Below are 22305 nucleotides of genomic sequence, written 5' to 3'. Positions count from 1 at the left end.
GTGTCTTCCTCTTCCAGGGAGAAACGGTGGATGATGAAGCCTCATCCTCTTCAACACAATAACACTCTCAAAATGTGACCTGTTGACCCGTGCATGCTCTGTGTTGGAGGCGGCCACATTCCTGTCCTCTCTGAGGACGCACAGCTCGGGCTGCTTCTGCTGCCCACATTTAATTAGTGGAAGCGCCAGGACAGCGCACCGCCCCCGGCTGCAGCACCAACTGCAAGCCGCGACTCACTGAGCTGCTCATTCTTAAAAATGCTCAAGTTGAACCGGACGGGGCTCACCAACTCGCCACTTTGACGCGGACTTTTGCGCACCGAATGGTATGTTTACGCATGACGGCGGTGTTTGGGGAGGCACTTCTGAAACAGGGCTGCTGCAGTGGTGGAGTTTTGCAGGGAGTTTTATTTGGAGTAATCTGTTTTGGAGTTTAGAGTTGACGTTTTTGATGCGCAGGCTGGACCGCTTAACACACGGAAAGTGAGTTCTCTTGCGCCAGGCGTTGTAGGAAAGTTGTATTAGACTTATGCGCCCGGTATGTTCTTTTTTCCCTCTCGTGGTAGGCTTGCTAAGTGAGTGATGATTGATGTAGATATGTCAGCACTACTGAGCGCCCATCCGCACACTCCATCATCCCGTGGGCCAGGAAAGTAAGAAACCACCTGTTGTGAATGTTTTCTGGAGCTTCCCACGGATATACCCGAGCCGCTAAACAAGACATCGGACAGGCGCATCAGAGTCCACCAAGACATGTAAAACCGGTATGTTTTTACGCACGGAAAAGACGCTGCTACTGAAGACAGGGCTTGCTTTGTGAAGTCATATTGTAATTAGTGATAATCTCCTGAAATCTGACTGGGTTTTCCATATTATTCATCCCCCCGTATTTGTTTACAGCGCATGATGTTGCCATGGTGTCCCGGGCTAAGATGAGGAGTACTGAGCCCCAGTTGCTGCGCTCAGAATGGCTCGGGAGGACGCGGTGAGGTGCCTGCGCTGCCTGCTGTACGCTCTCAATTTACTCTTCTGGGTAAGAGGAGCAGGTGGTCGGCCTCCGTGCTCACATTATACTCGCCAGTCAACATGCCAGCGTCCCCTCCCCTCCATCCAATTTGGTGCTCCCCACAAACCACGGTGTCAGTTCACTAAAACCCTAAACGATGGCAAAGTTCCGGCTGCATCTAACAGCCATCAAAAACTGCAAACCTCCTTATAGCCACAACATTTCTGGGAATAAAGTGGAGCACTGACTGACTGATGGCTGGCACAAGATATTATTTAGTCAGTGTGGGGTTTCCAGATAGGTTTCTGGTGATTTTTGCTGCTCTCCATCACAATGACATAACTTATAAAGATCACATTTGCTCTTATATATAGAAAGTGTGGGAGTTGTCTTCACAGAAAGGGAAAGTCTTTGAATTCAATATTGTCTCAGGTGCCAGGGCTAAGAACTTGTTAAATAAAAAAAGAGGAATACATTCAAAAAGGCCAGAAAATAACTTATCTTTATTTACATGGGGCACAAAACTGACAACAAAAAGTATGAAGCATGGCCAGTTTTTAATATACAAAGCCACACCTGGCTACTACAGTATAAATGGTTGTCATCAATTATTTAAAGAAGCCATGGACCTGCAGGAAAGTGATATAATCATCCAATAACAAGACAACAGGCTACAAGAAAGTCTGGAATGGAAGAATCCCCACATTGGTTGCAAGTGCTTCACTTTGGAAATTACCCAATTTATATCCAAACTCATAAGACTAAGGGGGTGCAATGATGCAATGTTTATGCCAACTCTCTCTCTCTCTCTCTCTCTCTCTCTCTCTCTCTCTCTCTCTCTCTCTCTCTCTCAAATTTTCTCTCTTTGACAAGTTTGCAGTTTAAATAGGCCAACATCCTTATGTGTGCGTGTTTCAAATTCTGAGATGTTATTTGTAGGCATCAGAAAGTGATATTTTAGTGTGTATCTTTCTCTCTCTCTCTCTGTGTGTGTGTGTGTGTCTGTGTGTGTGTCCAGCTGATGTCAGCATGTGTCCTGGGAGTGGCAGCTTGGCTCAGGGACTACCTGAACACTGTACTGACCCTGACAGCCCACACTAGGTGAGTAAAAGACAGCAGTACTTGTAGCACTAGAGGCAGCTTGAGTGAGGCCACAGAATGAGACAATGAGAAGATTTGGGGAGATAAAAATGAAAAGTGGAAAGGAAGCGGAGGAGAAGTTATAACCCATGTCATTTTCATATAAACAAGTGTCTGCTCTGCTCCTGACCGGTCACATTCTTACATTTTTTGCTTTAAACACTTTGTGTTTGGAGGAAAATCCTCTGCTTCACAGGAAGTGATACATTTCATATTTCTGATTCGTCTGTAATAAGAGGAACTAGGTTCACCTGAACAGCACTATAGAACGATAGTGAGAAGAGCACCACCTACAGCAGCTCAAACTTCAGCAGAAGATCTGACAGGTGATGTCTGGCAAGTGCAGTGGAGGAACACCACAGTGTTCCTCCACTGCACTGAGCGTGCAGCGCCGAAATTGACATAACCTCCTCCTATCTAATAAAAATCAGTATATGACTCCCCAAGAAAACTGATATTGAGCATATATGCATAGCAACTTTCATCCAAATCATTGATCTTAAAACCTTTAACACCAACCCACCAGCACTTTCATATTCATTCCCCAGTTAACCCATCCATCGTGGAGGGGTGACTCACGTTCACATTCCTGCCGAGTGCACTCACTATTTACGCTGCTGGATTAACAGTGACGCAGCCGAGAGTGGAAGAGGAGAAGGGGGGGAACACAGCAGAATGGAGAGATAAATAAATGAAAACTCTGCCAAGAAACTCTGAGGAATGAGTCTCTCTCTCTCTCTCTCCCTCTCTCTTTCTCTCCCTCTCTGTCCAGGCTGGAGGAAGCAGCAGTTCTTACATATTCCCCAGCTGTCCATCCTGTTATCATTGCAGTGTGTTGTTTTCTAATCATTGTGGCCATGGTGGGCTACTGCGGCACACTGAAATGCAATCTACTGCTCTTGTCCTGGGTAGGTGTTACTCTGCATGTGTATTTGTGTGTGTGTGTGTGTGTGTGTGTGTGTGTGTGTGGGTGGGTGGGTGGGTGGGCGGGCTGGGATTGGTTCAGTTAATTATTTTAGTTTAGTTAGTTTGCAGTTGCCTCTTCTAAGTGCTGTCAGTGTGTGACACAAAACAACCACAAGCAGACCCTCATGCATACATTCATATCCTTTACCTAAAGGGATAGTTCACACATTTTAAAACATGTGATATTATTACACTTCTTCCCTTAGCTGTTATGTAGGACAGTAGTAGTGCTATCTTCCCTGTGAAAATTCTGCTACACATTATCAAACAAATATAGTTTGTTTTGCAATTTGATTGAATTAAGCTGGTTATTTTAAAAAAATGTTAGCTGAGTGGGGGGGTGGGGTTTATCTCTCTTTATACTGACCACTGTACTGGTGTGACGCAGTTATATATTTCTCTTAAATCCCGTTTTCCATCGCATCAGCATTCCCAACATGGCAGTAAAAGTGGAGGTCCAAATGGCAAATGTCACCCTTTTTGAAGTTGTTTTTTGGTGACGCAGGGCTCAGAGTCACTCATCAGTGTGTTGCGCTGCTGTCGAGAAATGGCCTCCTCTCCCTGCAGTGTTGTTTTCAGAACCAGTGCCAGGTTCTGGTGTGTTGCTGATGAGCACATCAGCGGATGAGTGCAGCTGTGAAACTATTCACCTGAGAGAAGCAGAGAGACAATACTTGGCCGTAATATTTCCTGTGCCCGACGGTGGCTATGGCCAGGCTGTGAAAAACCAGCCTTTGGACAGGATAAGGTGGAGTGGTGCCTCTATTGTGGCGCTATCCTCCAGGTGTCTTGGGGTTAGTGGATGTCTGCGTGGCTGGGTGTGGGCAGTTCCTGTCTCTGGTTGTTTCCCCCCACCCCCACCCCTCCAGAGGGACTCTATTCACCCCAGCTGAAGTCTCTCTCTATGGCCAGTCTGCCACTGGCATTCTTGTGTTTCATGGACACACTGAGGGGACAATACTATCTTGACTACTGCACAATAGGGAAACCTTAGCCGTCCCCACCCACTCAGGTGGCTGAGAGGCAGAGAGGTGCTTAGATTTCAGACAGGTCCTATTAAGCTGACAGTTAGGACTCGGACGGCCTTTTTCAGAGGGAGAGACGGGCTAACCGCTATCCTGATCTCCCTAACAGTAAACTATTTGAGAGAGGTGTACGTGCAGACTGACACGGAGGGAAAATTAGAGAGCAAAGGCCATATTGAGTGAGTAGGATTCACCATGAGGGTGCTGAGACATCTGCCCCTGAGCTTCTGTGACGCTCTCACATTGGATAATGGGAAAATGTAGCACTCTCCAGTCAGAGATTTGTCTGCTTGAGCTTCATTCATACTGCAGCTGAAAGTGTCCCAGTTCTGACTTTTTCCCTTACATGTGACACAGATCTGATGTTTTCTCAACAGTGTGAACAGCAAAAAAGCTGCACGGCGTCACATTTTTTCAATTCCCATCTGGACAACATGGATATGAGACACAAATCAGATGGAGACGCGTGTGACCGACATGTGACTTGTGTTTGAAACGCTCAAATTGGAATTTGTCTGAGTTTTCATGACAATAAGTATATCTTACGTCATGTGCCTCATGTTTTACATCATAATTCTGTCAGATTGCTTGATCCAGTGTTAGTATGGAAGGCAACAAGACACAACAGTGGGAAAAGAGACACAGCCACACTTGATAAGTCTATTCAATGAAAAAATCTGACACACCACAACTGAAATGTGCTGCAAAACAGATGGAATCCCTTGGTTATTTGTTCATACAGTTATGGGATTTAGGTTTCATTCTACAATAGATATCAGAATCTAAAAAAACAGATTTGAGCAACAGTTCAGAGTTCAGCATAATGGCCTTAAATGTGAAGATAGCCATAGTTCATACACACACTGGAGAGCAAACAGAAGGCAATTTAAAACTGCATATTCAATCATATTCATAAGCAGCATGCAACAGTGTGTTACCACCAGTGACGTACTTGTAAATGAAAAAGTTGGATAATTTATGAGCTCCAGCTGATGATCATCAGAATGAAATGACCATCAGAATGAGCAAAAAACAGTTATGTAAGGCCAAAACCTTTTTTTCTTCCTAGTAAGTGTGATGCTACTTAGGTGCTGACAGACTCTCATTGATATTAAGTCAGCTAGAGTTTGGAGATAAGACAAAGGAAATAAGACAGATTTCATAAAATGTGAAGTTTGGCCAAAAATGTGATTGAGCCTGGCTGATTTTCATATTGTAATACATTATTGCACTTGCAGTTTTAATCACATCCATGTTTGCTCGTAGATTAATGCAGAACAGGATTAGTGTAATATGACAAACATGTTGAACTTGACATCCCTAAACATTTCATTCTCTGACGCGGCTTATTTAAAGTTTCTTAACATTATTAGCTATGTTCAGTTTTGACAGCTTTTTGGTTCTGTATTTTGGTTTTCAAACTGATCAAAAATCAAATTCCAAAAAGCATTAACAAGGTGTTGAAATGTTTTAGCTTGACTTTTGAAAGCCAGCAGTTATCCTGTTAATTGGTTTTGGGAGTGGATAAATAGGTTAATGAGGTTGATGTTTACAAGCAGAAGGTTTGACGTGCCGGGGCTTATATTGCACTCTGCTGGGTGTTTTGCTACATGAGGAAAAGGTCGCTTAAAAATAGGCCCCCCTCTCGACTTAAAGACACCAATCCCCTCTGCCTAAACTTAAACCTGCCCCTCTTTCTCCAGTCTTCCTCCACCTGCCCCCCCGAACCCCTCACTCCCACCCCCATACCCCGGTATCTCCCCACTCCCTACTTTACAGTCTGAGTAAGTGTGAAAGGTCAACTTAACTGTTAACTTACCAGAACCAAATCATCCATGTGTCACCTGTTAGACACACTTTCAGTGTGTTCTGGCCACATCACAAAAATGACAACACTGACAACCAGCAGCAATTAAAGGGTCTGTAATTTTTAATTATTTGTGGCTAAATCCAACCATTTTGTGTAGCTGATTGGTAAAATGTACTGGATATATGATAGAAAATATAAGGTAGTGTTTTATACTTCTTTCCCTGTTCCTTTGTGAGCTAGGAGACTGTACACTGTGCAGTGGATCAATACATGGTTGCTCACCTGAAACAGTTCCCAAAAAATATGAAGCTTCTGGGCATTTAATAAAAACACTAAGAAATTTACTTTTAAAAAGGTCAGCCCGCTTACTGTGAATACTGCTAGTGGCCTTCTGTCACCCAACCCCAATTTTTTTAAAATATAAAATGCAAACCACTAGCACTTTATTTTGAAACCCAGGGGCACCTGGGCAGGCTTTTATTTTGAAAAGTTTTCATTCACCTTCTTGATAAAATTCACTTTATGTGTGTTTATTTTTAATTAATCTTGCACATCTTGGGTCATTTCTTAGTCTGGCAAGTTTGCTCATCAGTTTTTTTTCTCATGTTTGACAGAAATCAAGTGAATTTGCAAACACAACAAAATTTCACCATTTTCTCTTGAGCTGAAATTATATCACAGCTGTTACTTATTTTTTCTACCCTGTTTGCTTGAGGTTTTCTACCTGGAGGTTATGCTAAACACACACTGTGATTCAATCTGTAGGGAATTCTAGTGTTGCCAGTGAACCTTCTGGCAATCATCTTTGAGAAACCAGTTGAATTCCTAATTTCCCCTCAGGGATCAATAAAGTATTTCTGCTTCTGATGCTGAATAACTTTATTGACACTTCCATTCAACTGGGGCCACGTGGATGACACTGATGGTCTTGTTCTTATCTTTTAATGGGACAATCCCCCAAAAAACTCCAAAGTCTTTCTAAACTGAGTTCGAATGAGGCGAAGAGGAGTATTTTGGAAGTGTTTCTCCAGGAATGAAAACTGCTGCAGGCTTCAGACGGCTCAAAATTTGTTTGAAAATTGGACACATGGCCCTGCTCTCACCCTGCCGCATCCTCGATGTGTTCGCTCCCTCACACAAGTATGTGTGCGTCTGTTTCTGGAGAGGGGAAAGAAAGCAAGATATTGAAGCACTGAGAGGTCCAGAGTGGGTTCATATTTTCTCACCTGGTAGTTTTCCTTGTCTAACAGCGAGGGGAGTGTGTGTGTGTGTGTATGTGTGTGTGTGTGTGTGTGCGCCTGTGAGCCAGATGAGAGCTGTGGAGGTTAAAAGTTCACCCTCCCACAAAACTTGATAGATAGTCGGTGAGAATCACACAGACAGGGGAGTGAAGTTTTGCATGGTGAGATGACTTCTGGCTTTGTGTGTGTCTGAGTTTGTCTCTGTGCGGCTGTGTGTGTGTGTGTGTGGGTGTGTGGGTGCGTGCATGTGACTTTGTGTGTGTATTGTTTGAGTCTGGCATGCTCTAAATGGACTGCAGTACTAACACAGCCGAAGCAGAGCCATCTGTCTGCCACTAATATTTACACTCTCCAAACAAACAGCTTGTCAGCCTCAGCCCCCACTGACAACCCTGTTAATAGAGTGGATGACACACACATTCATCTTCATAATACGTCGGTGGGGGTGTGTGTGTATGTGTCCGCGTTCTGTTTACCTGAGGAGTCTGTTTCATTACCTTGTTTGTGTGCTGTAGATTTGGCTCAGCCACTCGTGTGCAATTGTGTATAACATGGCTGTTGTCAGATGGGTGAACGTGGAGGATGACGGAGGGAAGGTATCAGTCTGTCAGAGGCAGGCACCCTGCATCCAGTGTTGCCAGATCTGCCGAGAGAAACAAGCAACTGGAGCTATAGAGGCAAGCCCAAAGGAAGTGACTTGGCTTTCCAAAAAAAAAAAAAAAAAAAAAAAAAAAAAGACAGACCAAAACAGTTGACCTTACATACCACAATGTGAGAGAGGGGCCACTTGCTCAATTTATATATGAATATAGATGAATTTATGAAAATTGAATTTGGATTCAAAACTGTTGGATTTGAATGACTGAAAAATGGAAAAATGACTGAAGTGATATGAACAGAATGACAACTTGATCTGGATGAAATTTCCCCTTGGGGACATAATTTGCAGTCGCTATATATTGCAATACATGTTATGGCAATACTCAGCATATTGCAAAAATGTTTAAAATCACATTACTATAGTATCATGACTTCAGTATCATGATAATATTGTATTATGGGGCCTCTAGTGATTCCCACCCTTGGTATCTTGTAATTTTACATTTTTCGTTTTAACTCTAAAGAGGCTGAATAAAACCATTTTTCCAGATAAAAATGAAGAATGAATGAATGAAAATGAGAGATAAGAAGTTGCAGATACAAAATGGCAATGCAAAACAAAGACATCTTGTTGGCCTTTATACATGAAAAACTGATTGATAAAATTCAAAAAGTGATTTTGACTTAAAATGTCTTTCTCGCTGACTGTCACCTGGGTGTATGGTGACATCACAAAAATCTCTGTCAGGGATTTTATTGTCGGCTAGTGCATGAATTGCTGAATATTGACAATGTAGATGGATCTCAGTCAAACTTTTTATAATGAAGACATGTAAGGAGCAAGCTCAAATAAGCAACTGCACTTTAGAGGCAAATAAAAAAAAACACAACCTGCGATTACCAATATATGTAAGTGACTTTACAGAAGAACAAGGCCAAAGTGGCTTGCAATAATCAGACTTGACCTGCATCCCATCATCACTGCTCCAACAATCAGTCAGATCGACACCATGGTGCTGACACTGAGCCTACAGGTCAGGGCAGAGGATGTGTTTCACAGACTAAACACACTGCTCATCTGTCTCTCTCCAGTATTTCGGCAGCCTGTTGGTGATCTTCTGTGTGGAGCTGGCCAGTGGTGTGTGGACCTACGACGAGGTGAGGACACTGATCTGTTTTCTCTCTCTCTGCGGCTCCGTGTCTTCACTGAACAGCAGTGTAAAGCAACTCTGCAATTTTACATTTTATGTTCCATTCATTTTGAGCGATGGTAACAGTCAAAAAAATAATAGGAGTACAAATGATACATAATACCACTGTGACTGTTGTCTAAAGTCACCACAATACAGGTGTAAAACAATACAAAACATGACGTTGGAGGGTAGAATGGAGATGGAGGGTGTTAGGCGCGTGGAGTGTATTCATTTTTATCGCATTTGGAGCTTGTGAAGTGCAAGCATTTTTGAACTTCAGAACACTTTCTGAACATCTCCCGCATCATATTACGTCCTGCCCCAACATTAAAGACATACAAGACATTAAAGTGAATAGGAAAAAAAAAAACTCCTTTCATCCTGTCATCTATTTTATATGCTGAATATGTACACATTGAATATTGTGTCTTTGACTTTGTTCTTAATATATTTAAATGAGTTACTATTTCATAAAAACACTGTTTGCCCAGTGGATAAAGTCAGTGCAAATTCCTGTCTCATTCTAATAAGTAACTAAATAATTGGCATTAAAATATTAGTACTGTGCGAAATATATAACAACATATATATTAACTATTTTGTCTTGTTTTTAAGTGATTCTTTTGTATATTTAACAATTTAATGATGCTACAGTTGTTATTGAAGAAAATGCCATAGTCCACTTCAAATTTGACCCATCTCGGCAAAATCGGCATTTTCATCATTGGCGCTTCAGCTCAAGCATTCAGCTGGATTCAGTTGGAGATGCAAAACGAAGGGCAACCCAACACTCGAAAGAGCCCATAGCTCTGTTCTAAGAATAACCAGAAATGCCAGACATGTCCGGCCCGCTCCACAACTCGGTGCCCATCTCCTCTTTCTCTGCTGACTGGGGCGGAGGAGGAAGGAGGGATTGAGGTGAACTCCACGAGCAGCATGACTCAACTGGCCCGGTGCCGCACGCATCAACAAGACCCCAAAATTAATCGCACACGCCAATGTAGGTCAATGCACCAAGAACCGCGTGGCTCGCTTTGCCCTAGAGTAGCCGAAGAAGCATTCTGAAGATGGTATAAAGTGAGAGCCCAGGTTAAAGTGGCCATCCATATGTTATTTTCTTGTCGTTGTTGTTGACATCTTTGATGCTAAGCAGTAGGGCTGGGACCATAGATTTATCCCCTGATTCGATACTATCACGATACTTGGGTATATGTATTGCGATTCTTAAGTATTCACAATACTTAAGAATCTGTGAGTATTGCAATTTGAAGTTTATACATTGACTTGAAGTTCCACAAGAGTCTCAGCTTTCCAGTCAAAGCCAACTGATGCAGCTCCAGGACTGTTTAGGCCCCAGTCTGCACAAACACACCAACAGGCCACAAGAACACATGTGGACTGCAGGGTTTGTGGCCCAAACTGCATGGGATTAGCAGAAGGTGGGCATGTCTGCAAAGGGGAGAGCCGTGGCTGCCCAGAGAACCCATTTTCATTCAGAGATCTGGGTGTCAGTGGTCAAGGGACCCCGCTGAAAGTAGCCATGACAGATTTTCCCTTGCCAAAATTTAGCCGAAATTTAGAGTGATATTGTGTCCCCTTGCCAACAACCTAGCATGACATGACGGTACCAATGGATTACTTAGGTCGTCTAGTTTCATATGATACCAATATCTCTACTTCACGTTAAATTGCTTCAGTGATAAAAAAAAATCAATTAAAAAAATCATGAAAAAAAGAATCACGACACTTAAGTGAATCAATTTTTGCCCACTCCCTCTAAGCAGCCATTGCTGTAGAGTTCTTGAGCTGTAGCTGCACCCAGAGATCATTCTGCTGAAGGACTTGGAGTTTCTTGAAGCATTCAAGCGTCCATTGAGATTGCTGCAGAATAATCCCAGCTAACGGATCTACAGGCTACCAGCAAATGCTAAAGCTAATAGTAGTCTGTTTGAATGAGCTGAATAAATGTATAGAGTGGAGAACCTTACATGCTCAGAAAATAAAGCACATAATCGTACCTTTAGGGGTACAACAGCTTGTCATTGGTGCCTCTAAGGTCCAGTTTCTGTACCTTTGACATTGGGAACTTATTTGTCCCCATGTTCAGTGCACCTCATAGAGATCAGTCTGGTTCCTGTATTATAACTAAAATACTGACTGGAGAATTGTTACCTGTTTGCCACAATCATCAAAACTTATCTCATTTCAAGGCGGCGCTGTCACCTGATATTGTGTCTTAACATTTAGAAGAAATGGGACATATATGTACTTTTTACTGCTTGGGAACATATGTACCTTCTGGCTCTGAAAAAGGTTCACATTATTACGTTGAGGTCCAATAATTAGCCCTACAGGGGGTACATTTGTGTAGACTGTACCTTGGAGGATAGAAATGGATTTGTACTGTACCCCTTTATGACAGTGTAGACGGTCTAGGGACCTTTAACAAGTATTATTACTGTTACACTACCATGATAAATTCCACACTTGTCAAAATCATTTGTGTGGCAAAAAGCGGGTGAAATCGAGCAAAAGTAAATCCCGACTTTCTAAGTAGTAAATACCAGTAGGGAGAAAACGTGAATGGATTTGCAAGTGGGAAGCTCATATTTGCTGTTGTAATGATACAGTGTGAACACAATGTTATTCTGTTAATTCCAAACAAAATATGAAATACATCAATTCCTGCACAGCAGAGGAAGGAAGAGGTTTTCATGAAGTGGTTATAAACTGGATGACTGTTGTGTGCTGGTAGTCGGTGATAGAGAGGAGCAAAATGGACATTCACCCAACTGTCACAGACTGTTAGCTGAAAGCTGAATGTGGCTCCCTTTAATCCCTTGACACCATCCTCGCCGAGAGTACAGTGTGTGAAGACAATGGCCGAAGCTCTCCATTACAATGGCCAGTGCCCTCCAGGCTGGAGTTTATCTCCACTCTCAAAGAGCACAGCAGCTTTGATGTCTTAAGAGAGCAGGTGTGTGTGTCCAAGTGTGTGTGTGTGTGTGTGTGTGTGTGTGCTCACTGACCTGCAGAGTGTCAGCACCATCTTTCCACAGCTTTATCTGAACAGTGCTCACCTGCCTGCCTGCAGGGGTTTGTGGGTATTGTAGTCATTGTGGCTGAATGGGTTCTTATCAGCAGCTTGCTGGAAGCTAGCAGGGCTGGAAGCTGGCACACCTGGCTCTTAGGGGAAAATCTGGCTAATAGGCCGTCTGTACGCTTATCACACTCGCATAATGGAGGAGGAAGGAGGTGGAGAGTGGGTGGGGGGGCCAAGGGAGTGTAAAGGTTAGTTTTTATTTGTGACAAAGAGAGAGTGTGGGGGAGAGGATATGAATGCTAAGTGGGTATGACTGCGGCTGCGGTATCTCAGAGCTGTGCCAGAGCCCAGGCTTTCAGGATTTATTTCATTTAATTTCATTTATTTATTTTAAAGGCACTGTGTACAATATTAAGCACGGATGTTACCATTTGATGTATTGTACCGGATTGAGCTTAAAGCTATTTTCCTTTTGCAGTCCCCTGGCAGGGTATAATAAAGATATATGCAAAAACACAATGTGCACAGTTACAAACAAAACAAATAAAACAATAAATATACATCAGAGAGAGAATCTCCAATAGATACAGCAGACAGTAGACACTGGATGAATTGCATGGGGTTGACATAAAAATATTGTAAAATACTTGTACAATAAAATTGACTGTAGAAGATTAGATGGTTGCAAAGTGATTTTTAAGACGTATGTTTTTTTTGTTTTTTGTTTTTTTTTAAACTTGGGATTAAAACAGCCAATGGAACTGCTGCTTGGTATCAGCTGGAGATGCGCCCCATGGTTTAGTTTAGGCTTGATAGAGAATGCAGACGTCCAAATGTCAATGCAGTGGAAAGGTTTCCTCCAGAGAAAGTTGGCAGTCTGCTGTGGCGGACCTCGTTTTTCTGCACAGCATAGTCACTTTTTAGCATTGCTAAGTTGTTTCTCTATGTGCTGTATGTACCTCGGCGCCACTGAAAAAGATGGATCCCTCCAACGTGTTTTCTTAGATTTTAAATAAAGAAAATGATGATGATGAAATAGTGATTATTTCAGGTCAATCTCTCTTTAATTCAGCCACTCAGGCAACAGTGACTGCTAAATGAGCACCAGGCTTACAAGTGCACCATTAGGAATAATAATGGCGTAAAATGTTTCTGTAGATAAAACAATCTCTGACACTTTTTTGGTGCCATCACACAATTTATGATATACATAATTTGTCAAACCTTGTCAGCAATGATGCATTTTAGGGATTTAAACTGCCTTCACAGTGCATGAGTTGTTAGATATAATACTACCTGAAACACTGCCAGCATTAAATTCTGTTTTACAGGTTAATGTATTGTAATCTAACCCTCTGGTAGGGACCACTCTTCAAATTGAATACTTAGGAATTTATGCATATGATCAAGGATAGGGTAGAATAAAGAGGCATGAAAAGTGGCCTTGTTCAAGCATGGTTATAAAATAGGCCGTTTAAATGTTATCTTAATTTGAAGAAAAAAATACTCCTCTCCATGACAAGCTAGTTTAACATCCTTGGTACCTGCAGATTCCTCAAAGCCTTTATTTTCACATGACACTAATGTGTTCATGCCATGTTAAAAAATACCGCATGACAGCCCTTGAAATGTCAGCCAATGAACTCAGCCACGGCGGTGTAAAAATGGTTCCACACAGTGACAGTGACTTGGTGCCTTGGGGTGGCCAATGCGGTGGCCAGGATTCAGCGTAAGGGGGCCATGGCCTCCCCCAGCCACCCCCTGGATCAGCCACTGGCAGTCTGTCTCTGCTGGATAGTAGTTTAATCTCATATTGCTTTGAACTTAGTCAGGATCTAAGACATTTTTCACATGGTCCAAATGATTGAGATTAAATCAGAAGACATCATAGCAATGACTGTTTAGCACCAAAATGGAGCCAAAATAAAAACAAGGACCTTGCAGATCACTACCTAACCCACAATAAAGTTACCATAAAATTACCACAAAAAAACCCTCAAAATAAAAAGAAATAAAGTGAAACTGAACCTTTTTTTTTAAAAAAAAAAAAAAAATAATAATCTGCCTACGGACTGGGTTTCACAGGGTTACATAAACCTTTAGCACTACAGAGGAGCTTTGATGATTTGTATAATCAGTAGTTGCATAAAATCTGATGTTTCAACAGGGTGTAATCAAAATGGTGTGTGTTTTGTGTGTGTGTGTGTGTGTGTGTGTGTGTGTGTGTGTGTCCTCAGCCCTCAGTGCAGCGCTCCGACATGATCAGCCTGAAGTCCCGGATGCCAAACTACGGCCTGCAGCGCTACCAGTGGCTCACACACACCTGGAACACCTTCCAGACCGAGGTCAGAGGTCACCACACACAAACGGGCTCCTTTCTTTCTATCCTGCGTGTTGAAAGCTTTGGACAAACAACATCAGATGACTGAGTGTGACTGTGTGTTTGCCGCTAGTTTAAATGCTGCGGGGTGATTTACTTCACTGATTGGCTGGAGATGACAGAGATGGAGTGGCCGCCAGACTCCTGCTGCTCCAATCAGTATCCAGGATGTGCTCGCCATGCCCACTACCGTGACCTCAGCGACCTCCACCAAGAGGTGAGACACCTCTCCCCACATCAGCACAAACACAGGGTCAAGACTGCAGCTTGGATATTACATTCACCCCACACTACGTAAGGCAGAGAGCCATGCATACATTGTCCTTTCCGTCTTGACCCTTCTGACATTTGCTCCTATTTTAAGATGAATAAAGAAAAATAACCCTAGAACCTTATGCTTATTTGCTTGACCCGTAGTGACCTCTCCAACTTTGCTCTCTCTTTATTGGCCAGCATAACAAGAGGAGCTGCTATTTGCTAAGGAAGTTTATTATTTTCATTGTGAGGGAATTTGTATGGAGTTTGCACAACAGCCCATTTCCCATCAGAGGCTATTTGCAGCCTGAAATTACCTGCAGCGTTCAATCAGGGGAAAGAAATCCATTCAAAGCAATTAGAGCCAATGTCAGGACTGATAGCATTGCATGCCCTCTGGGTCTGGGTTGCCAGATTGGGCAGACTGAGTGAACCCATTACAACTAATTAAGCCAGCGCAGGGACAAGGATCAGCGCTCTTGACGGCTGAGGGTGATTCGTTGGTTGGTTAAGTCTGATGACAATGTACATACATACACTGATGGAAGCACACACAAATATACACAGAGGGAGTTAGGCCAAGGCCATTCCAATTATTTCCACTTTGGGCCGGTGAGACTTTAATGACTGCCGCATGGATACCAAGAGGGATAAAGCATATTTTCCTGTGCTGTTTGCTGTACACAAGTGCTCAAACACCCACGCACACACCTGCCTGCAGACACATGTGTGCACATACTCATGCTGATCCACTAACACTAATACTGGATAAATCCTTGACTGCATGAAATAGACAATGAAAGCAACCTTTTACATTGAGATTGTAAAGTTATGAGTCCATAAACAGTGTAATTATTTGCTGATTTCATGTATAAAGAGGTAAAAACTAGGATGCATGAAAGAAAGGAAAAGGCCAAAAGAAAAAAAAAAACAAAACACACTGCTCCTTTAATTGTGGCTAATGATGTGGATGGGGGTGGTGTGGGTGACATGGTCAGTTAGAAAACGGACTTTTTTGTCTAACAGTCATTTAGACCCTGGAAGCTGTCAAGAATGATGGAAAACCCCGGCTCAAAGTACGACAGCCAAAATGTGCTCAGTGCTGGCAGAGGAACAAAGTTTGGCTGTTTTGTGCAGGGAAAAGCACGATGGACAGAGATTAGTGCCAACAGAGACTGTATTTGCGTTTAATCTTACAGTTGAAACGTGCAGTTTGCACCTGGTGATAACCGGGCTGTTTGCTTGCCCAGTGCTGTTTTTGAGGGCTTGTTGCACCAGACACAGCTATTTACAGAAATTCCTCACTGAATGTGAAGGAAACCTTGCACTCTTAGCTGCTAGCAACTAAGGCGCAAAACTGCACTGGGTACCCTTGCAAATCTTTGAACGGTGTGAATCTGAAGTGTCCTTGCCAAGCAGTTTGTTGCTGTTCTTGCCTCATCGCAAACATTGGGTTAAAAGACCATTAGCAAATTTGAAAAAAATATTGGAATATTAATAAACCCCTGGCAATGAAAAACAAAAAAGGAAAAAAAAAGAAAATTACTAGAACATTTGCAAAAAAAATTTGTAAATATGACAAGAAAAAGGTGTATAATTATTATAAATCAAATTAAATAACAAGAAATTTCTCCCCAAACTGTGATTTTTTTTTCAAGAAATTAACCACAGAAATAAAAAGAATAAAGTGAATGTTAAGAGGTTGAAATAAAATCTTTCAAAATATAAGCCCAGCCCTAGGCTCCTGGGTTCCAGTGGGTTATCTGAAGCCCAGGAGCCCACATTGTTTTTGTTTGTTTGTTTGTTTGTTTGTTTGTTTGTTTTACTAAACCCTCTGAAAACTAAACATGATGCACAAAATTCCTCGCATTTCTTTTCAAAAATATTTTAAAATCACCACTTTGACCTGTGAAGATACAGTTTTGTTTGGTTGGAGGGCAAGTTCTCATCTAAATACAGTATATTTAAAATAAATAAATAAATGAATAAAAAAACATAACCCTAAAAAAACAAACAAATCTGTTAAATGGGAAAGTAAAAATATGTAAATTATGTATTATACACAAGAAATGTCTTCACTGGCCAATTAGCAATCATTCATTAGCAATTAATTAGCAATTTAAAAATATTTTTGAAAGAAATAAATCAAATTTCAGTCATGGCTCAGAGGTTTGCTTAAATAGTGCCACTGTTTCACTCTGAAAGTAACTAAGAGGCTGGCACAGTTTAACGACAAGCTGACATGCATTTTGAAGCTGTGGGAGATTTACTGTACGTCTGGTCTGGACTGGAACAGACATGTATTTTGAGTCAGGACCAACAGCAAAACTCAATTTCCAGCAGAGCCGTAAGATGACAGCATTTTTGGAGCTCCTCTAACTGACTTTATTGAATCCTCCAGCTTGACAACAGATAAACATGGAAGTAAAAACCTCTTCCTTCAGCCAGTCCTGGACCCAGAAGCATCTTTGTAACTGTGGAGCCATCCATTTTGTTTCATATTTCATATCTGATGTCAGTCGCACGTGACTCCGATGTGGTCAGTGTCAGTTTGGACTCAGTTGATACAATTATATATTTTGACCCTGGCACATTCAGCTACAATCATTTCTGCATGAAGCAAGACCCAGATCTCAGGAAGAAGCCACAAGACAAACCCATACACTTTTGCAAATATATTTTCATACCCACAACTGGGCGACAATGCACTGCTATATCTGTGATACTGCGGATTTGGACAGAATTAGGAAGAGCGATGTGTCTCACTGTGCGCCAGCATTTTCAAAATCATACAGACGGTGGCTTTACATCAAACATTTGTTTGTTGTTTTTTCAATATCTGATGTGTTGTATATTAGATTTTTCCAAAACTTGGTGGAGTAATGCATCTCACCTCTGTATCCTGGCATTTTCAGATCACATTATTGGTCTAGGGGCTACAATTCCAGGTGAAAACAAGGTGACATATTTGTTACTGATTGACCCAGAGGGGAACCCCTCCTTCCCTCAGGCCTGCCCAGGTGTGTTTGCCTTGGCCTTAGCTCATGGACACACTGCTTTGCCCAGCTTGTCTCATCCAGGTGGTAACGGCGGGCTGGCAGGAGGCCCTGGCTGTGCTAGATGACAGCTGCTGGCCTGGATGCAGTGATGAAAGGAAGGAGAAAGGTCAAGAGAAAGAGGGAGAGAATCAGGATGTGAGGGAGAGAAGGACTGAGACTGTAGCACCAAGTAGCGAGGTAAACACAGACAAGTAAGGGTCAGATGGAAATCAGGAGATAGGGAGATTTTTTGCAAAGGGCATGCGGTCCTTCAGCAGCCAAAGGTCTAAGAGGCAAATATCACAACGGGTGCAAATATCAGCTGACATGACAAACCAGGTCATAGGAGGACTGGAAGCACAGGGCAGAGCAGCACAAGTGACATTCAGATCTGAGTGTCTGTCTGGCTGGGTATGTTGCACCGAGACACTCATCTCTTTGAACGCCGCTGAAGAAGTAGAGCTGGGTAATGAGATAGTCGCTGCAAACCTGTGAGGTCGAAATGAGAAAAGTTATATTTTCCAGAATAAATAAAACACGGAAAAATGGGCCTCACTGGGTTAAGCAACATGTTGTAGCTCATCGAGAAAACAAAACAAAAAACAATGTAAATATCTTTATTTGTGCAATTATTTATTGCATTGCATTGCATTGCAGCCTGCATTCATTGCATTGAATGCAGGCTGGTCATGACAAATTTACTTAAATTCCAGCATTCAGAAATAGATGCGTGTATCCAGACTGACTGCTTTCTGAGTTTGTGTCCAAAATATTTTGCGCAAGAGTACTCCATATTCATAAAAGATCATGTCCAGCAGTAAGAAATGCTGTTTTTTTTCCTCTGGATATGGATGCCCACCCCACCCGCCCCCACCTCTCGGACCCCCACCCCACCGCCACATCTCCCTCCCCCGCGAGCTCGTGCACATGTAGCCAAACAGAGAGCGAGAGGCAGGCGCTGGGAAAGGATGAGTCAGTGTGTCAGATGTGGGGAATGTGAGGGAGTGGATGCTGTTGTCGGTCCAGCTCTACCTGCCTCCTCCTCCTCCTCCTCCCCCTCCTCCTCCTCCTCCTCCTCCTCTCTGGCAGCAGTAGCCTGAAGACTAACACAGTCTGGCATGTGGCATCCAAAGGTGAACTTCCCACTGGCAGAAAGTCAGGAATCGCTGGCCTCTCAACACCTCCGCCCCTGTTGTATCTTCACTCTCTGTCTGAATTAGTGTCTACTTTTCCAGTACAACTGTGGCAGATGGAGTGATCGCAATGGGCCAGCGCTCCTCCCATTTATCTGCCACTGACATTCAGATATTTCATGTTTTCTTATTTAGAAATATGATATATTCATACCTTGCTTTTAAACATTCTACATTAATTTGTAATTTTGTTTACCATAATTCAGACTTTTTCATGCATTCTATATAACTCCTTGATTGCTGTATTTTTAGTTAGAAATCTGGCCCCCAACCTATCCCACTCCCTTTCTGTATTTTATTATTACTTGCTGCTAGTGCAATGATCTCATTTCCCCAGAGGGATCATTAAAGATTCATGATATCTAGAAGCTACAGCATTAAAAAGTTAATTTTGATTCCATGTTGTATTAAGATAATATGGACAGAGTTATGGAGACCTTGTAATACAGCTAAAGCTTCCGCTTGAAGAATTAACAGTAGAAATGCCAGTGAATTTTAGTAAGTGAACACCAACAAAAAAATCTAACAACAGGTTGAATAGAAACCAGACCTCATCATAGAGGGACATTCTGAAAACAGACAATAGTTTTATGTGTCGAAACAGCTGTTGGTTAAAACTAATTGTTCCCTCTTTTGATTTTTTTTTCTAATTATTTCTCTCACTTTGCCTGTGTTCATGTGTGTGTCATGCAGGGCTGCGGGCCAAAGATTTACAGTTTCATCCGAGGCACGAAGCAGCTGCAGGTCTTGCGTTTCCTGGGCGTGTCCATTGGCGTGGCTCAGATCCTGGCCATGGCGCTCACCCTCACCCTGCTCTGGGCCCTCTACTATGGCCGCAAATCCCCAGAACTGCCCCCTCCGATGCCATCAGACGACTCTGCCCCCCTCACAGTGACCCACGGGCCCTCAGGGGAAGCCACAGAGTCGGGCTGCATCCGTGCACCCAAGGTCTGGGCCTCCAATGTGACAGCCACACCCAATGGACACCAGTTTGAGATGGAGCGGCTGTCGTAGCACTGAGCCCCAAGCCTGAACTCGTTCAAGAACTCAAGCACCTTAAAGGACAATAATGACATTCGATGGAAAACTTGGAGAAATTTTGTGTGGACAAGTGGTACGAATGATGAAAGATCGAAAAGACAATGTCCCCGTCATGAACCCTGCGATGGAGAAGCGCTGGCTTGCGGTACTTTGTCTGAGGTACTTTGTGGTTCTTTTCGGACGCCACCAGGATTCATGTTTTGGAAGTCAAATCGAATCACCACTATCTGAGAAAGGAGGAATCCAACAGTGGATTGTTTTTTTTTTCCTTCCAATCCTCACTTTGTTCTCTTTGGGATTGTCACCACTAGTAAAGAGGCATAACGATGTCTTAATTCTTCTTGGAACTTTGTAACTGAGATCTGAGGCTGTAAAAACTGGCTTTGGAACTTTGGAACAAACAAGGAAAATTGAGTTAGTTGTCGCTGTTTTGAGGCATGTCCTCGTGAACTGGCATCGCACACCACTGGAAGTTAAGCAGAGACATTTCATAGGGAAAAAAAAGGCAGAAACCTTTTTATCAGAGTGTATATTGTATATTAGAATTGGTGCATGGTGTTTAATATTTAATGATGTTTGTGTCACTTCATTTATTTGCGCATTTGGTCATTTTCTCACTGGAAGAAAAATAAAACTTTGACGATACTGACATTTTTGCAAGTTTGATTCTTAGTTGCCTGCAGTTCAATAGCATCCTTTACACTTGGCATTAACATGTGTCTCATATCCACGTTTTATTTACATATAATTTATCTGGATTTCATCTACATCTCTTTAACATGGTGAAGTAACATGTCTGTTTCCCATGTAAAATGCAGATCTCTCAATAATTACGTCCCAAAAGTAAAAACCTCGCCTTGCTCGTCCCCTATCAGCTAATATCCTGTGAGTCACTTTTTGAACAGCATGTAATTGTCTGAGTTGCCTGCCTCCTCTTTGGTTTTGCATTTGCTTCCTGGGATCCTTGCACGAGTGCGTGGAAAAGTTAGGGCAGTCAGACCTTTCAAATTCTCTCAAAGTCATTTTGAAACAATTTAGATATTTACTGACTGTCGTTGCTGCAATCATAAAAAAACAGAGGAACTAAATTTATTTCATCTTCATTTAATGTAACCAGTGAAACCCAGGAGATTTCTTTTTCTTTTTCTTTTTCTTTTTTTGAGGAATATTTTGGTAATTTAGTTTTTTACATCTATATATCTTTTTTTTTTTTTTGTTTGGTAATGTCTTGCTATTTTTTATTTTTTTTTTTGCCAGTCATCAGATTTTTCTGGTCATTTCCCCGTTTGACCTAATTCATCATTTTGTTTAAATACTTGACTGAATGCAGCCTCATGCTCACAAGCATTTAACATTCTTTGTTTTTTAAACTAATGTGCCAGTGATTTCTTGCTGATTTGCTAATCACCTTTTTCCCCATTTTTTGAGAGAAATCAAGTGAATTTGCTCTGGTTTGATAGGACTAATCAATAGAATGCAAAAGACAGATATGCATACATTCCACTTTACATGCATTGTGACTGATTTGCACATTAACCATTCCCATTCATCTTTCCTAACATTTGAACTTCACATGAAGAATCTGCCAGATGCCAGCTGAGGTCCTGCTCTAGCCCGTATTTTGTATTATATAACAGGTTATTTTAACCAAGCAATCAAGCTGGTCAAACACTCATTTCAAGTCATGCTAATGGAATTTATCACCCTTGAGTACATGTTTTACTACAGTTATGCAAACTTCATTGATGTCGACTGTACTCTGTTGTGCTTTTTACCATTGCTGTAATAATCTCAGTGAAGAACAGCCCCTTGGCTATTATTGCTGCACTAAAACACATTATTTCACACAAAGCATACCGCATGGCCAAATAGAGCAGAGTGTAGACAGAAAATGTGTTTATGGCCACAATTAGCTCTTGGCAATGTTCAGCGTCAGGACAAGCTTCCCCTTAAGAAGCATGCACAAAAAAGCAAAAAGTTCTATCCATTTCAAATCCAACCAGCGCATGTTTCTGTGGATCAGTTGATATTCAAGACAGCATATGGCATCGTGTTTGGCAGACTGTGGACTTCCCCACCTGTCTGTTATCATATAACAGCAAATCAGCAGGGTAACATCATCACCCACATCGTAACACCCTGACACTCCCACACGCACCCACCCCACCCATATATACACACACACACTACACAGCAATAATATAACTCGTGAATTTTATTTTATTTATAGCACACTTTTGGTTAAAAGTAAAGCTCAAGTTGCAATGGGAAAATTGCACAGTTTTTGTCTTGGGTGCTGATAACCGATGATGTGAGTGGAGCTTTTTTGGAGTAAGAGGCTCGTTGAGGTAGCTTGGAGCATTTCTGTGGAAAG

General features: G+C 42.1%; 1 protein-coding gene across 3 annotated transcripts; it reads left to right on the top strand.

The window, feature by feature from the left end:
• Nucleotides 1-191: 191 nt before the first annotated feature.
• tspan12 (tetraspanin 12) lies at nucleotides 192-20435 on the top strand. 3 transcript variants are annotated; one of them, XM_030045386.1, is made up of 9 exons: nucleotides 192-326; nucleotides 567-764; nucleotides 901-1033; nucleotides 2025-2107; nucleotides 2919-3054; nucleotides 8881-8946; nucleotides 14262-14369; nucleotides 14478-14621; nucleotides 19584-20435. In XM_030045386.1, the coding sequence occupies exons 3-9, from the start codon at nucleotides 968-970 to the stop codon at nucleotides 19902-19904; spliced, it is 924 nt and encodes a 307-aa protein (XP_029901246.1). In that variant the 5' UTR covers nucleotides 192-326; nucleotides 567-764; nucleotides 901-967; the 3' UTR covers nucleotides 19905-20435. The 3 variants fall into 3 exon arrangements, with proteins under 3 accessions (XP_029901246.1, XP_029901247.1, XP_029901245.1); XM_030045387.1 differs by lacking the exon at nucleotides 567-764; XM_030045385.1 differs by having other exon boundaries at nucleotides 192-764.
• Nucleotides 20436-22305: the final 1870 nt, after the last annotated feature.

Source organism: Myripristis murdjan, chromosome 23 (genome assembly GCF_902150065.1).
Source record: "Myripristis murdjan chromosome 23, fMyrMur1.1, whole genome shotgun sequence".
In the NCBI taxonomy this organism is placed as follows: domain Eukaryota; kingdom Metazoa; phylum Chordata; class Actinopteri; order Holocentriformes; family Holocentridae; genus Myripristis; species Myripristis murdjan.
Note: the sequence above shows the minus strand (reverse complement) of the source record. Positions and strands in the feature narration are given on the sequence as shown.

What these genes read in the sequence shown, in the direction of transcription:
- tspan12 (XM_030045387.1), top strand. Translation starts at nt 968, where the DNA reads ATGGCTCGGGAGGACGCGGTGAGGTGCCTGCGCTGCCTGCTGTACGCT. An exon ending in ACCCTGACAGCCCACACTAG is followed by an intron (nt 2,108 to 2,918) that starts GTGAGTAAAAGA and finishes CTCTCTGTCCAG; the next exon opens with GCTGGAGGAAGCAGCAGTTC. An exon ending in GGAACACCTTCCAGACCGAG is followed by an intron (nt 14,370 to 14,477) that starts GTCAGAGGTCAC and finishes GTTTGCCGCTAG; the next exon opens with TTTAAATGCTGCGGGGTGAT.